The following is a 16,220-nucleotide window of genomic DNA, read 5'->3' as shown; positions in this document are numbered from 1 at the left end:
GGGTGATGGTAGATGGCTCTCTCTCTCTTATAACTTCTCCATTAATGTTGGTGTCCCCCAAGGTTCAGTTCTTTCCCCCACTCTTTTCCTCTTGTATATCAATGACCTTCTTCCATTGACTGGAAATCCTATCCATAGTTTTGCCAATGATAGCACATTGCATTCAACTTTCCATTTTGAGAAACCTTGTTCTGCTCAATCAGCTTCAACTTCTCGAAAATCTGCTACCAATTCCTTAAATGCCAATCTTCAGGTAATTCTCCAGTGGGGCAAAGACAACTTAGTTGATTTCAACCCTTCTAAAACTCAGTCTTGTCTTATATCTCGCAAAAAGGATTCTTCTGCTCCTATGCTTATCTTTAGTGACACTCAGATTTCTAGGCAAAATGATATATCTCTTTTGGGGATTACCCTGACTTCTAATCTCTCTTGGCACAAGCACCTTACAAATATTGCTTCTTCTGCATCTAAAAAACTTGGTTTTCTCTTTCGCTCTCGGCGTTACTTTTCTTCCAAACAGCTGCTCACTCTGTATAAGTCGCAAATCCGCCCTGCCATGGAATATTGTTGCCACATCTGGGGTGGTGCCCCCAAAACCTCTCTCGGGCTTCTTGATTCCATTCAGAAGAGGGCAGTTAGGTTAATTAATGATTCATCTCTAACAGATTCTCTCCACTCGCTGTCTCATAGACGCACTGTTTCTGCTGCATGCCTCTTCTACAGATACTTCCATGGGCACTGTTCTTCTGAGTTGGCTTCTATAATTCCCGCGCTCTTTTTCAAAACAGTCCGAACACGTGCCGCCACCAGCCAACATCCATTTACTGTCCAGCTTCAAACCCACAGAACCAACTTTTCATCTTCCTCATTTATTCATTCAACTGCCGTTTTCTGGAACAATCTTCCTTCATACGTATTTCCTGAAAATTACAATCTACAGAAGTTCAAGTCCAATGTCAACAAATATCTTCTTTCGTCTTCTCAACCTCCAACCCAAGCATGGTACTAAGTACTATAGGTTCTAATACCTCTCATTTTTGGGGTTTACATAAAAAAAAAAAAAAAAATTATTGAAAGTGCCACCATTGTGTCTGTTTCACAGTGAGTACCTTGAAATGCAAATAAATTAACATGAGGAATACTATAAGAATTTTTTTATAAATTAAGAACAGAGTGAAAAAAAAAAAAGCAGAGTGAAACTGATAGAAACACGTTGCCAATTATTCACCAATCTAAGAACACTCCAAACCAAACCATGACCGTGCATGATATAAAATTAAGGACACTGCAAATCGTGAGTCAACCAGTGAGACTTGGAATGCACTTGGAAATACCAAGTGCTATTTCTAGGCATTTAAAAACCAGTAGGCTATAATCAGATGCCAGAATTCTGAAAAAACTCTGAATTCTCTCAAACAGATTATTGCAGATTGGGTTGATTAAATTACATAGAAAAGAAATAAATTAAAGAAAAAACAAAACCAGCAGAAAAGAAGTAAATTAAAGAAAAAGAAAACCAGCAGTGCCTAATTTCCTCAAGGGAAACCCTCTATATCCCATTGACTGGTGAACTGTTTTATATATATATATATATATAATAAGTAATTTCATTTGAGTTTTTTGAATCAGAGTCTAAGCGTTTTAAAATAACTAGTTTCATCTCTGGTTTTGAAAGGGCTAAAATGTTTTAAACTTGTTCTCATATTTTTGAAACAGGCTCAGGTTTTAAAACAAATATTTCTAACATCATGTTTTGAAATGGGCTAAAAATTTAAAAATAATCAGTTCTTATGCCATATCTTGTGATAAATGGATGAGGGATATTTGATAAAGCAATATGGATGAAGGAGATTTGTATGAGAGGAAGGTTATTGAGCATGTTAGATTTGCAGATGTGGTGGTGTTGGTGGTAGATTTGGAGGATGGATTGCAGAAATTAGTTAATTAAGCTGAAGGAAAGTTGTGATAGGTTTGCAATGAGAATAAATACTGAGACGACAAAGGTTATCAGAAGGGGAAGAGAAACATGCAAGTTAAATATTGAAATAGGAAGAGTCGTGGAAAGAGTGTGTGTTTTTCTTTCATGCCTGACTAACTGAGTGGTCAAGCATCAGAGTGCAGTAATGCACAATCATTTGGTTGGATCATGATTCAAGCCTGTGTGACTGCTAAATATGGTTAATGATTGCATTCAATGCCAAAATTATTAAATGTAAACTCCTTCGACCTAGTGGCCATGCTGGAGTATAAATGAGAGAGAGAGAGAGAATTGAACAGGTCAGGGAGCATAGGTATTTGGAAAGCCTAATGGTCAAAGAAGAAAAAAGCAGCAGAGAAATAAGAATAATAGTGGGTAAAAAAGCTTTTGAGAAGTGAAGAAAAATATCATATGGTAGATTAAGAATTGGTTGGTAACAATGGTGTGGAGCATGGCTTTATGGAACAAAGATTGAGAATAGAAGATATTAGAAGACTGAAAAGTTTTGAGATGTTGGTTTATAGCAGGATGGAAAAGATTAAGATTGGTCAATTAAATCAGAAATTAGGTTGAATTGAGGGATTTGTGAAGGATGTGATGGAGGGAAAGAGACTCAGAAGGATATTGAGATATTCATCCATCTATGTTGGATGAATTAAAATGGGAGTGGTTATGGGGGAGGTGAAGAGGACAGAGGAGAGGGAGAAATAGTTGAGTGTATATGTGCATGGACCTGCCTTTGGCAGAATGTTGATAATGAAGGAATTATCATGGGTTTGACACAGGCATGGAGTTAGTTGAAAATAAGAAGATTGGACATTTTATGGATAGATCCATTTTGTTGTAGAACAAGGAATGACCATGCATGCTGCAACATATATTAGAACCCCCATTTATGTTTTTTTAAAAACATCAGTGACTCCATTGAGAAGTGTTTGACCATCTGTATATTGCAGTCTTTTGCCTTGTGACTTGTATGTTTTTGGGAAATTGAAAAGTGATCCAGTAGGAAATTAAGATAAGGAGTCTTTTAGGTTGGTGCCAACTAAATTAGGATATAAAAATTTAGTGCTTTGGTAAAAAATAATATATGAAGTGCTATGCAAAATTTTCTTGCTTGAAGCACTTCTCGTACCCCAGTTTTGTTCTCTTGCAGTGCCTTATTTGGTTTTTGTTAGATCACCAAAATGCTATTAAATTTCTACCCTTGGAGTTTAAATTTTACTCTTGAAAACAAAAAGAAACCACAGAGGGCTAAACCTGATGAGTACAGAGAGTGTGGAACCAGGGCCATGTTCTTGTCCAGAAATTGTTGACCATAAAGAGTGGTATGAATTTATGCAATGTCATGAATGCAGCAACCAATCTTCAGATGTGCCAATAGGACCTCTTAGAAATGCTGAGTAACATTTTTTTGACCTTGTGGAATGAATTTATGGTCCATAATTTCAACATCAAAAATGATGCTCTATTGACATTCAAGCAAACTTGCTTAGCCTCATTTGGTCATAGAGATGGAAGGTCCCCCCTGGGAAGACTGCTCTCTTTGTTTATGGATTATACTTGTGAAAGGAGGGTTGACTCATCTTGAACATATTCTTGAAAATGGACATGCATTGATGTACTTACTTTCTATCATCAGTCAGCAAATATGGTATACAGAAATTAGGATATAAAATTGCTAATATATCACATTCAATTTTTTTGTCCAAATGCATTGGCAGATTCCATAGGAAAGTTTTCATGTCACGGATGGTGAGATACCGTTTTGGTATTAGCTCATGCAACATCATGTTCATCTGATCTAGACCATTGGTGGTTCTGCATCTTCAACAGAGGCAGGCCAGTTTTGAATTTTTAAAAGCCACTTGGAAGTGTCAGCTTTACCACCTAGTATGTTTCTGACTGTTTTTTAAAGTTTATAACAAAACTTGTGCATATTCATTATTTAAAATCTGTCATCCTAGTAATATAAACTGTAAAGGATATACAACATGATTTTATTGGAAGGAACATAAAATAAGACTATAGTAAGCAGCAGTAGTAGTAGTGGCATGTGATGCAAGAAAGCAAATGTATGAGCTTATGCAGCATCAGCCAAAAAAAAAAAAAAATCACACCATTCCCTCCAAATGCCTGTCCAGCTCCTCCTTAAATTTATTCAACCTATCAACTTCCACAATGACAGATGGAAGCTTGAGCTTGCCCAATGCTGATGGCATTTTCTTCTTGCCCAGGCTACACAGAGTAGGAGTAATAAATTTAAATTGGGGTAGGATGATTGCAGGATAGATGTGCAGAAGTTTGCCTTCAGCCAGTAGGTGGTTGATTGTTGGAACAAATCTCCATTTGTTGTTATAAAAGTGAATGGTTTGAATAAATTCAAGAAAGAAATGGACAAATTATTGGAGGGGATGGACAGGTGATGTGGGAAGTTTTTTTTTTTTTTGGCTGATGCTTCATAAGCTTGCTTTCTTACATCATTTTCAACTACTAATACTAAATACTGTTAGGAACTCTCCTGGGCTTACAAGAGGTTAACTGTATTTGTGCACTACAGGTAGCTGTTGTACTGTACAAACATTGTTTATCATGCATCTGTAATTCATCTCCTCACCCACACATCATTTCGGTTAGGGATGTGAATTACAAGTAATATTTTTGTATCAGTGACATTCTGTAATTTGGCTCATTGTAAGAAAAATATACCTGTCATATATTTTTCTAAAAATATATGACACCTAGTATGTTTCTGACTGTTTTTTCACTGGGCGGGCGGAGAACACATTTGCTGGATGAAAAGCCAGAAAAATTGAAGATAGGTGTAGGCAGCCGATTAAAAAAAAAAAAAATCGTATGAGCATTGTGACGTGTTTTGTACATGCAAATAGCAAACACAACTCCTCTGTAAGTTGTTTTAGAAACGTAATGTTTATTGTAGATGAATGTAAGTTATCAAGAGACAATAGTTGTGTAACATCAAACAAGATGTTGTGGGGCTTTATCCCTCCCCCCCATGGGTACACCAGTGTCGAGTTAATAGACGTCATGAAGGCATTTGGATTTTTTGTTTTTAGGGGTGCAACTTAGGTTTTTAAGAATCATTCCATGTCGAACAGATTTTGATCAATCCATCTGTAGTCCTCGTTGTTACAGCATCTAATATTTGAATTGAGTACATTGCGAACAGTATCATGATCCCTTGCGATATTTGCGAACTGCTCTAAACTACGATATTAACCGTCAGGCCACTCTGTAATGGCGGATTTGTAGGCATGGCAGTTTGATCAAAATATGACGTTGGCTGAACGATTGCATATTTTGATTAAGTTGTACGTTTTCTTTAGGAATATGTTTAGGCAAAGAAACGTTAAACGAAGGACTATTAACGCTGAACGGAAAATTTCTGTACATCAGCTTCGATTGCAGAACAAGACAATCCTGCTTGAAACAATCGGTTTCCATGAAGTCCTATGTTTTTTTTTCCGTAGGCCAGATTAATTATATTTCTCATAAGCTAGATTAAATGTCTTGCAGTAATTCTTGCTTCCTATAATTTTTTTGCACAGGTGCAATGAAAACTTGTCCTTCCCCGCCCCTCCTTTTCCAGACACACACACACAACACACTTCAGCCTTTTTGATTATGCATGATTTACGTAATTGCTGCTGGAATTTAATTAAGCAACTTTTATTATTATTATTATTTTTGGAATGACGTTTCATAATAATGTCATTCATATATTCGTTTATCGCAGTCACTGCACTGCTATGTGATTTTTTTAATTTATTTATTTTTAATGTGCAAATGTGTTTCGTGCCTTAATTATGTTTAGTTAAAATCTGAACGTTAGTTTTCGATGATAGTCTAACTTGAACACTTTTTTGAACTAACGAGAATAATTTTGTTTAGTGTACTTGCAATTCTGTGCAGCGTTCCGCTGTGGTAGCGACCATAAACGTATTACAGGCGGAGTTGAAAAGACGTTTTGAACCGGCGCTCGCGTTTATACCACGCAGCCAAGCTAAAGAAGGCTATCGAAATTATTTTTGTGCATAAGACAAGTGATTACACAAAGTTCTTATACCAACGTTTAAATTATCGTAAATAGCATTAATCTTCACATACGATAATAATTTGGTGGCTGCATTTCTTATAAGGGTTTGTTATGTACAATATTATATTTAATTTTATTTTTGTAAATGGATGGCAGTTTGGATTTGTTCAGCTTATCGTTCAATTTGGTCATATGAAACCTCTGGGTTCACACCGTTCACCTATTCGAGAGGGGGTTGTCGCAGTCCCTAAATTTCCACACCCAGAAAACTTCTGGCGAGAGTATGTTCACCTTAGTAAACCTGTGTTATTTCTTCAAGGAAGTTTTGAAATAAATGCCTTTCGGTGGTGGTCTGATGATTACTTGGGGTGAGTATAACAAATTCTTAATTAAATTGCTGTGAACAAATTTATTCTGAGATTTATGAAAAGAAAATATTGGAATCATATGGTGAACAGAATTTTTTCCCCTTTCTTCTCATTTCGTTTTACGTATTGATGCAAATCTCCAAATTATAAATAAAGTATCATATAATAACTAACCAAATAAGTAAATGTGTAAATAAAGAGCCAAATAATTTAATTAATTAAGCTTTTATTTAAAAAAATAAAGTACGAAAATACGGCATGTGTGGCTGAATATTTATTGGCGCCCTCTATGATCACCAGTTGCTGAAAAGGCTTAACCTAATAGCGTAGGTTGCTAAGCGGATTATTTTACTTTTACAGAAATAACTAAAATTCCTCTTCAGTTCTTTTATTTTTGAAGATAATCATGGATGATAGAAAAGAAAGAACCATCTGGTGTGGAAACTTGTCGGATAAAGTAACGGAAGACCTTTTGTATGAACTATTTTTACAAGCAGGCCCTCTCGAACGCGTAACTATTCCCAAGGACAAAGATGGTCGAAATAGAAGTTTTGCATTTGTAAGTTTCAAACATGAGGAATCTGTAGCATATACACTTGCTTTAATGAGTGGATTAACCTTGTATGGAAAACCTATAAGACTAGAATTGCGAACGGGAGCGGAAAAAGAAGAAAATCCTTATATTACAGCCCTAAAATTACATCACAGAACGCATTCGTGTCCAGCTGATATGCGAGGGTCATCGTTTTATTCTCAAAAAAGAGAATTCAGGAATGGATTTAGGAATTCAGAATATATTCCTCAAGGAGTTTATGAAAGAGGAAGACAAACTGAAAGTAGATATCGCCAAGACTGGGTAAGAGAAATGGAACAGCGAAATGAGAGATTGGCCATTGATAAACCTTATCAATTTTCGCCAATGAATACGCAGTGGCTTCCTCCACCCCCGCCCCCTCCATTTGCAGGGCCGGGTGTAGGAGGAAATTTCAATAACTGGGGAAATATGTCGCAGGAGATATCTACACATTTGCATAATTTGCAACACGGTCAGAACCGTACACCCTGTGCTCAAAAGATATATGATCATGATAGAGAAAGATCAGTTAGACATCATCCTTTTCGCAGGGGGAAATAGCATACATTGCGCACCGTCCTGACACTTTTCTTTTAAGAAGTTTTCGATCTATAGGTTAATTTCTATATATCGGTTAGTGTCCCTTACCCAGAAAATCGTTTCCTGCCAAATCTCATAGTTTCAGAAACAATATCCATATTTGCATTTAAAATTGTCATGAGTCACACTATTGTAATTAGCAATTGAAAAATATTTTTGCACTAATTTTAGATATATACGTTCTTCAGATCATGTGTATAGTTAACTCTGGAGCTAGTTCAGTTGCTCATGCATATGTAAATTCCCATGAAACATTTTAATGTTTGTAAGTGTTGCTATTTTAAGGAATTTCATTTCTTATCATTTTTTTTTTTTTTAAGAAAAATGATTTAATACTGCCATATATTCCATGAACACTAAAATATTGTGAAGGACTCAACTGACTTATAATTTCTTGTAAATCTAAGAATAAGAAAGTGTATTAAGTTGCACAGTGAATAATTAATGTAATATCCAAACAGTTTTTGATGTGTTTGGAAAACTGTATATTTTGTTGTTGATTATTAAGTATATATTGTAGTTCTTTTGATTAACTAGCATAATGTAGGCTTCTTTAAATGTCTAGCCAACCATCTGAGATTTATTTTTAATTAAAAAAAATGGAATGGGTTGGGATCTTCCCAAAAAAAACCAAACTCCAGAATTTGTAAGATTCATAATTTTATGAATGAACTACTTTGGTTAATACAAATTCATCATAGTTAATAAACACAAAAAGTGATTGGAATTAATACATCAAGCTGAGATCGTGAAATGTGTTTAGTGAATTTATCAGGTTTTTTCTGTTTTCTTGATCACAGTGTAATTCTAATGCATACCTTGTGCGTTAGTATATTTAAATCTATGTAATTGTTAAGTTGACTATTATCATTGCGTTACAGAAAGACAGAGTAACACAAAGTGACCTGTGAAACTTAAAATTGTAAGTGTAGCACTTTGCTAATTTTCTATCATTGTCAGTATTCTGTGAAGGGCAGGTCCAAGTACACAATTGGACAAACACTTCTCTCTGTCCTGTTCGTCTCCTTATACCACGACCTCTCTCATTTCATCAGTCATAACTTTCTTTGGTTTTTCCTGAGCTTCTTCCCCTCAGCTTTTTCCTCCATCATATAAACAAAACCTCACCTTGCCACCACATATCCAACCACTTTCTGATTATTTCAGTCAAACATCTCTTCTCACCCACCCTTATTAAAACCTCATTTCTCATTTTATCAACCCCTCTTATATTTTTCAACCCCATCTCAAAAATTTTTCATATTAATTAAGACCATTTGGCACATTATGGATAGCTAATTATCAGAATATGCCATTTAGCAACCCAAGGATGATATTCATGTATATTCTGTAATTAATAATTATGCATATCTGAGTATTCTTTCAAGTAACATGAAAATTAGAATTAATATCTCTTCAAGAAAACGGAAAAACTAAATGCATTGATTCAATAGAATAATTTAATAATTAAACCAAAGACTTCAGATTTTAGAATAACTCTAAAGCTGGTTAGAGAACCCTCTTTGGTTGGGAATTGCATGCATATAAGTTCTTGTGGACCCCAACCAATTTGAAATTTTATTATAAAATCAAAGATTACAAAATATTTTTGGTTAAAAGTCATAAAATTAAATAGAGTACTTTGAATAAAGGCAGTTAAAGTACACTGGTTAAAAGTATACGGGAAGAAACCAAACAAAATATATAGTAGCTTTTGGCTGAAATACGATGCAATTATTGTTTTTAGTTTCTTCCTGTATATTTTTAACAAGTGTATTTTAATTGCTTTTATTTAATGTATTCAATTTAATTCATGAGGTTTAACCATAAATATTTTGTAATCTTTCATTTTATAATAAACTTTCTTTTGAATTGGTTGGTGTCTCTGTCTGCAAGAACTTATGCAATGCTAAAGCTTGGTGTGTTAACTGTTTAATTAACTATTCAGATATAAATGAGATCTCTGCATTTTATGTAAGAGTATTAATCTAAATTAAGTCCCAGAAAGGAGCATAGCTAAACATTTAAAGCAATCGGCGTGTTGCACTAGTTCCTCAGAAGAAAACTACAATATGAACTCTACTCATTAATCAACAAAAGAAATTTGGCAGGTACAGTTCATAAATGTTAAGTGTCATAAATGCGTATTCTTTATTATATATTCTTTATCTCTATTGCTTAAGGTCTGCCACTTTATTTCCAAAATGTAATATTCATTAATGAAGTATGTTATGGAAAATATAAGTGGATTAAGTTTTTGCGATGCAGTTTGCCTTTGGAAAATATCAATATAATTAAGAATATATATACACACACACACACACTTCTTTAGGTGATTAATGTCTTTAAACTACCTTATATTTAAAGATTGACTGTATGCATTCTTGTTTTTATTGCTAATTATTGGAAATTATCCTATATTAATCATTATATAAAATTTAGGATATGTGGTTTTTTGTCATTAATTCCAATAATTATAATAAATTTGGAATGCATTAGGTCATTTATTTTAATAGAATTTATTTATCACTTACCTTAAGAATAATAGAACTGAAATTTTAGAGAATTAGCTATCAAGTCAACACACAGCCAGTGTTTATTTAAAATATTTCTGAATGGGATTCTTCTTATTGCACATATATTACAAATTTATTGGGCTGGTTGATCAATAATTTCTTTGACCATCATGGTTGCCATTAGATGTTTCAGAATGTGGATTGAATTTTGATCACGAGGTGCTCGAGATGTTTATATCATGCATTTCAAAGTTCTCTGTTATTCAATTAAATGTTGGGAAAAATTTTCTTTTCATTCTTGTGCAGAATATCATAAACCTGGCAGACATTTCATCATCATTAAGCCCATTGATTTTTTTCTGGACAATTCAACTCATTGTTACTTCTGTTTCCCCTAGTATGGGATCTGAGCTTTTTGCATACGTTGCTGGAAATTATTTATACATCTTATACAGAATTAATATAGGAATGATTTTGTAGCATAATAAATATACTTATTCTGGGACTGATATGCGACGATAAACTTTTCCATCTAAAAGAATATGGCTATGTAATGATCTAAAAAAAAGAATTATGTATATTAAATGGCTTAACTCTATGGGAGATGTAACTCTTATTTATAATTTCTTATATACAGTAGAGTTTGGATAATTCAAAGCTAAAGGGGCATCAAAAATCCTGTGTTCATTTTGCAAAATATTTAAAATGAACACAGGATTTTTAAGTGGGTGACATTTTGAATGTGATATCTACTGGAAATATGATATTAGCAAATATTAACTTTTGTTCTATTGCACTGTTTTGTGCATGGCAATTACATATAAACCCTTTGGAGGAACTTAATATACATTACGTGAGTGAACATATTACGTACATTTTGCTTTGTCTGTTAAGTATTGCCCGATAATTAATCTCAAAGTAATTGTTTATATTAAGTGCTCTAAAGTTTCTACTCTGTTGGTGGTGGTGCTGATTTAGAGATCAACAGTCGGTTGTTTATGACGTTTTATGGGTGTTTGCACACCAAAGCAAATAAGGTAAGTCAAGTGTGCCTGTTTGCTGGACAGAACTCTGTTTCCTGAGATGCCGTTAACTTGGCTGTCATGTGAAAGAAGCTATTAAAAGTTCCTTGTCATTGACAGGAATAAAACTGAGCTCTTTTCCACCAAGTGGAAGTGTGGAGGAACCATGATTATAAAGTATGCTACTTGTAAGGGCAAGAGATAGGAGCATGTGTATTGAATAGAATATAATAAATAAACTTTGGAAGTTTGTTTCACGTTATGAAGCAGAAAATAAGTTACAAGCAGTTAATTCTTGTTTCTAGTGGAAATTTAAGAATTCCTATTTTACATGTGTGACAAATAACTAAATGTGAGTAATCTCCTGACCGATTTCAAATTATCAAACATTTAAACACCACACTCCAAATTATTGATTTTTTCCCCCCTTATAGGAGGTTTAGAAGGAGGGGGAAACACAACCCAAAATAAACAATACTTCAAATTATCCAAGCTGTACTTTCTAATAATCCAATTTCTGTAGTTAACTGTCTTTGCTATACAGTAAGACTATTTGTATAAATTTCACTGATCTAGAAAAATGACATGGGGTAAAAAGGCCATTTATAGTATAATTAAAAATGGAAAAGTTTAATGATTTTAAAATTAAACATTATTATACCACGTTGAAGGGATAGTTGCCAACTACAACCAGTAAAAATCCTTTTATTGTTAATTTTAATTGTCAACTAAAACTAGTGCTTGCATGTTAATAACTTTTAATTAGAATTTTGGAATATATGTGAGAAAAACTTGTATTATACATCTTATACTCATTGTGATGGGCGAGTATAAGATGTATAATGTGGGCTTACAGATTGTTAAGAAGAGAACCCTGTGAAACAGTAACAGTGTGTGTTTGTAAATAAAGCCACCAGGGAGGGATTTGAATGTAAGTTTGTCATTTCCCACCCTCAAACTGTCTCATACTACTTAACAGGTGAAGGCCCAAAACATCTCCCTGTAGCTTGTATGTAAGCATGCTCTGCTGTTCAATTAATATCAATACCATATGTTGTTTTATATAGACTTTTCTTATGTATTTTTCTAATGTTTTCTTTATATTTTTATTTACCCTTTGCGTGCATATCAAGGTTATAATTTTTAATTGTACTGTGGATGGTCTTTTCTGTTGTCTTTTCATTCATCTAAATTTTTCTTGTGGTAAGATTTTGAGAGCTATTTACTCATAATCTGGCTAGTTCATTGTTAATGACTGTGAATTTATATACTAATGTCCTTAAAAGGTCATTCATGTTACCATGTTAAATATATGTTTTTCCATAGTAATTTGATGGTTGCTCTTTGTTCTTGGTGCTTGATGTTGGCATGTTAATGCAACAACCATCAGTTTGGTCAGTGGAATAAAATTATTTTTGTCTATGTTGAGAAGATGCAGCATAACATTACTCTCCATAAGAATTTCACTCAGTTGTAATAAATTTTCTTCTATTCTCATGTGAAAAGTATTCCCTTGTTTTTTTTCCCTATATGCTATAATGATATTTTATAGTTTCACTCTTATTAGTAATGCATTGGGGTACAGTCAGTTCATACTGTTAAGTATATTTTGCATACTGTTTGGAGTTTTGTATGAACTACAATTATTTCCCAGTATAATCATGTTTCAAAATTAATTGGTTGCATTCATTGCCACTCATTAGTCTTCATGTAGGTTTAAACAAAGTAAATTACAGTACTTTGAGTGCACAGCAATGGATGACAATCCTGTGCACTCTACTTTTGTAGCAGATCTTTGAGGGTGGCCTATTATAAAAAGTTAAAAGAGTATCAGTTTTCTATGGTACCAGGGTCTTGTGGGATCATTCCATATCAGAATCAACCCACACTATCCCAGAATTGAATGCAACAAGCCAATCATAAGTATTGATTTTAAACTCATTCCAGAGGCATTAAAACAAACTATAAACATGTGTAAACATAAACATCATGAAATTTCATGTTAAATTTTACATTGTGGATTTCTCGAAAATGATTAAAGGATATTAAATTGTGGATTTCTCGAAAATGATTAAAGGATATTAAATTGTGGATTTCTCGAAAATGATTAAACTATATTAACAATATCAATATTTGTCCATCTGCTGTATTAGGCTGAAAGCAAATCAAAGTTCGCATTTGAAAAAAATTGTTTCATAGTAGCATTAATTGTCAGATGAGATCTCACTAGTTCTTTATTTTAGAAAATATGTGAAGTATTTAATGATAAAGTGGGCATGTTTGTGTACAGTATAGTATATTAATTACCAACCGGGGGAAAAAATGCTTACATCTAATAGTGATGATAATGTGAATTTCAGTATTCTGCCATTATAATTTTGATTTTTGATCAGCATTATTTTGTTAAAATTTGAGAAATATGGCAATTAAAAAAAAAAATAACTGAGCTCTTTCATTGATGTATGCTGTACACCAATGGCCTTGTTTGCTAACATTTTGGTGCAACTAACTTCATTTAAAATTTAAATTAAAATACAAAGAATGAACAATCTCTTTTTTCAGATTTGTTTTATTCCTCAATTTTTAACCCCAAAAAGATATTTAGTAGTGTACACTTTGTCTGTACAGTACTCAGTACTTCTTGAGCTAGTGAAGATGGTTGTCATTGTTGCAGTTAAGTTTTTTTTTGTAATTATATCCTTGAGATTTTGAAAGTAATGGACAACATTGCAAACTGCACAGTTTTAAATTATTTCTAGCCCTTTCTACCAAAAAAAAGTGTATTACATAGATTAATATGCTTGCTTGCAGGTATAACATTTGCCAACTGGAGGGTTAAAACTAGGCTACTGTGTTGGGACAGTGCCTATAGTTGGCTAGTCTATAGGGTGTTTCAAAAGTGATGGTCAATAATTGTACAGGCTACAATATGCAAAAAAAGCCTAGTAAACATCGGTCCTTAAGTGAATCGTTTTTGAGATATTGCACATTTCTAGTTGGGATTCACCACTGACAAGGTGAACTGTACAGATTTGGGATCCACCACTGACTTGTTTGTTTTGGTTAGGTTATGCTCATTCTCTTACTTTCTCTGAGACATAGCAGGCATACTAGTACTTGGCAAAGGATAGTCAACATGGAAAGAGGTTAAAGCAATGAAAAGTATGCAGACATGCACTTTATGTATGGTAAAGCCAACGGCAGTGCACCCGAGGCCGCACATTTGTACTAAGAAGCATTTCCCTGCTGAATGCAGCCCAACAGGTGCACATTCATCAGGGTACATCAGCGCCTTAGAGAACATGGGCTCTTCGCACATGGAGTAAGAGCAGGTAGGCTCAGAAGCATAACATCTGATGTTGAGGAAAGTGTGTTAGAAAGAATAGAACAAAATCCAGGAATTTCAACAAGGAAGGTTGCTCTGCAAGAACGTGTATTGAGTCATAGCAGTGTGTGGTGAATTTTACATCACCAATTACTGTACCCCTACCATATCCAGCATGTACAAGGTCTCAGTAATACAGACTCCCCTTCCAGAGTGCTCCCATAGTCAGTGGCAGATCTTAACAGAAAATGTGCATCATCTCGAAAATGGTTCATTTGTGGCCTGTTGTTCACTAGGACTTTATTGCTTATTTTAGTTTGTACTTTTCATCTTTAAATTATTGACCATCATTTTTGAAACACCCTGTATATACAAAGGCTAAAACAATTTTAAACTGTTCATATTAATAAAGCTTACATTTTGGATATTGGTATATCTCTTTAGAACTTATGAAATATGATAATAAGGAAAAATGATTGAATAGTATTTATCAAGATTTATATAAAATACAGAATTCTCTTTAAAATTGAGTTTTTCAGGAATTCCCTGCAATCAATATGATTTCATCTGATAATTGATACTACTTTTCATGATCATGATTTTAAAATGCTGTTTTCTTTAGGTTATTTCCATTAAGAGATAGCTGCTAATTGATATTTATTATTACACTAGTACTCCTAGAGGAGTACTTTGTGTGATCAAAGGAGTAGCAGAAGTTCCAGAACATGATACTATTAACAAAGGTAATAATTGTGGTGTAATAGTATATCAGTTGGTAGTTATCTATAGATATCGCTTTTGTTATGGTATTCAAAGAACATTCATCATTGATCTCACATTTGCAGTGCCATCACCACAAGTTACTTCAGTATCATGGTGTAGATAAAAGGTATTTTCTTCGGGGAAGTTAATCTGCAGTGTGAAAGAAGTCTAGTGGTAGTGTATATAAAATAATAAAACGAGAGCTTAAGTTTAAGAGTATTAATAATACAAGATAAGTCCTTTTGATAAAAGCCGGTATACTTGAAAGGGAAATGCCGTTTACTTGATTTGCTGTGCGTGGTCATCCATTGATGTTATTATCCATTGATAACATTGATTATGGAAAATGTTTTTATAGCACAAACTTTAAATTGCCTCTAGGTTTAGCATAATAAAAGGGACATAAAGGACTTTCATTTTTATAGTGCAATTTGGCATTATAGCAGATCTTTGAAATGATTTTTTATATTATACATTATGCTGCATTGAGACTGATTTTTGGAATCACTTAAAAGTACACTTAGCTGTGGGTTTCAGTATATATCTCTTTCTGCAGCACATGTTTTTGAGGGGCTGGATTTGTGAACTAAAATTACAAAAGATAAATGATGGAATACAATTAAAAATACATATTGGGATAAAGGACTTCATCTGTCAGAGCCTCATTTTATCAGGAACTACAAGGCATCACCATCAAAAAAAAACTAAGGGATGGCATTTCAATCACTTTAAATCTACCAGAGGGCTGGGTTTGAAAGACCGTTCTGTTATGCAAACCACTATTAAGCGAAAAGTAGTTCCCAATGAAGGTAAAGACAAAAGAAATTTCAGTACACTAGTGTTATGCGAGTAGTTTGTATTCCTATATATTACGTTCTCTTTGCTCACACCTTTTTGAAATAGGAACTGATTTTGCTGTAGCCCTATTCACTAAGTTATTTCTCTGATGACATATTAACAACTTTGCCTAGATTATAATTTTTTTTTTTCTTTAAAAAGGTGGTAATTTAACCTGGCA

General features: G+C 33.7%; 1 protein-coding gene across 6 annotated transcripts in view; it reads left to right on the top strand.

Annotated features, from left to right (window-relative positions):
- Positions 1–16,220, top strand: part of LOC150090521 (bifunctional peptidase and arginyl-hydroxylase JMJD5-like) — a 153,663-nt gene that overhangs the window by 26,581 nt on the left and 110,862 nt on the right. For 2 of the 6 annotated variants that reach the window (XM_090371302.1, XM_090371294.1), the window contains exon 1: positions 6,014–6,403. The exons of 3 other annotated variants lie outside the window; for them this stretch is intronic. In XM_090371302.1, the coding sequence (XP_090227428.1) occupies positions 6,147–6,403 (257 nt within the window). In that variant the 5' untranslated portion in view covers positions 6,014–6,146. Of the gene's footprint in view, positions 1–6,013; positions 6,404–7,060; positions 7,260–16,220 lie in introns of those variants that run through there. One more of the 6 variants, XM_090371309.1, reaches the window with a different exon arrangement.

This window comes from Mastigoproctus giganteus, chromosome 1 (genome assembly GCF_048544385.1).
Source record: "Mastigoproctus giganteus isolate SK-2022 chromosome 1, ASM4854438v1, whole genome shotgun sequence".
Taxonomy (NCBI): domain Eukaryota; kingdom Metazoa; phylum Arthropoda; class Arachnida; order Uropygi; family Thelyphonidae; genus Mastigoproctus; species Mastigoproctus giganteus.
Note: the sequence above shows the minus strand (reverse complement) of the source record. Positions and strands in the feature narration are given on the sequence as shown.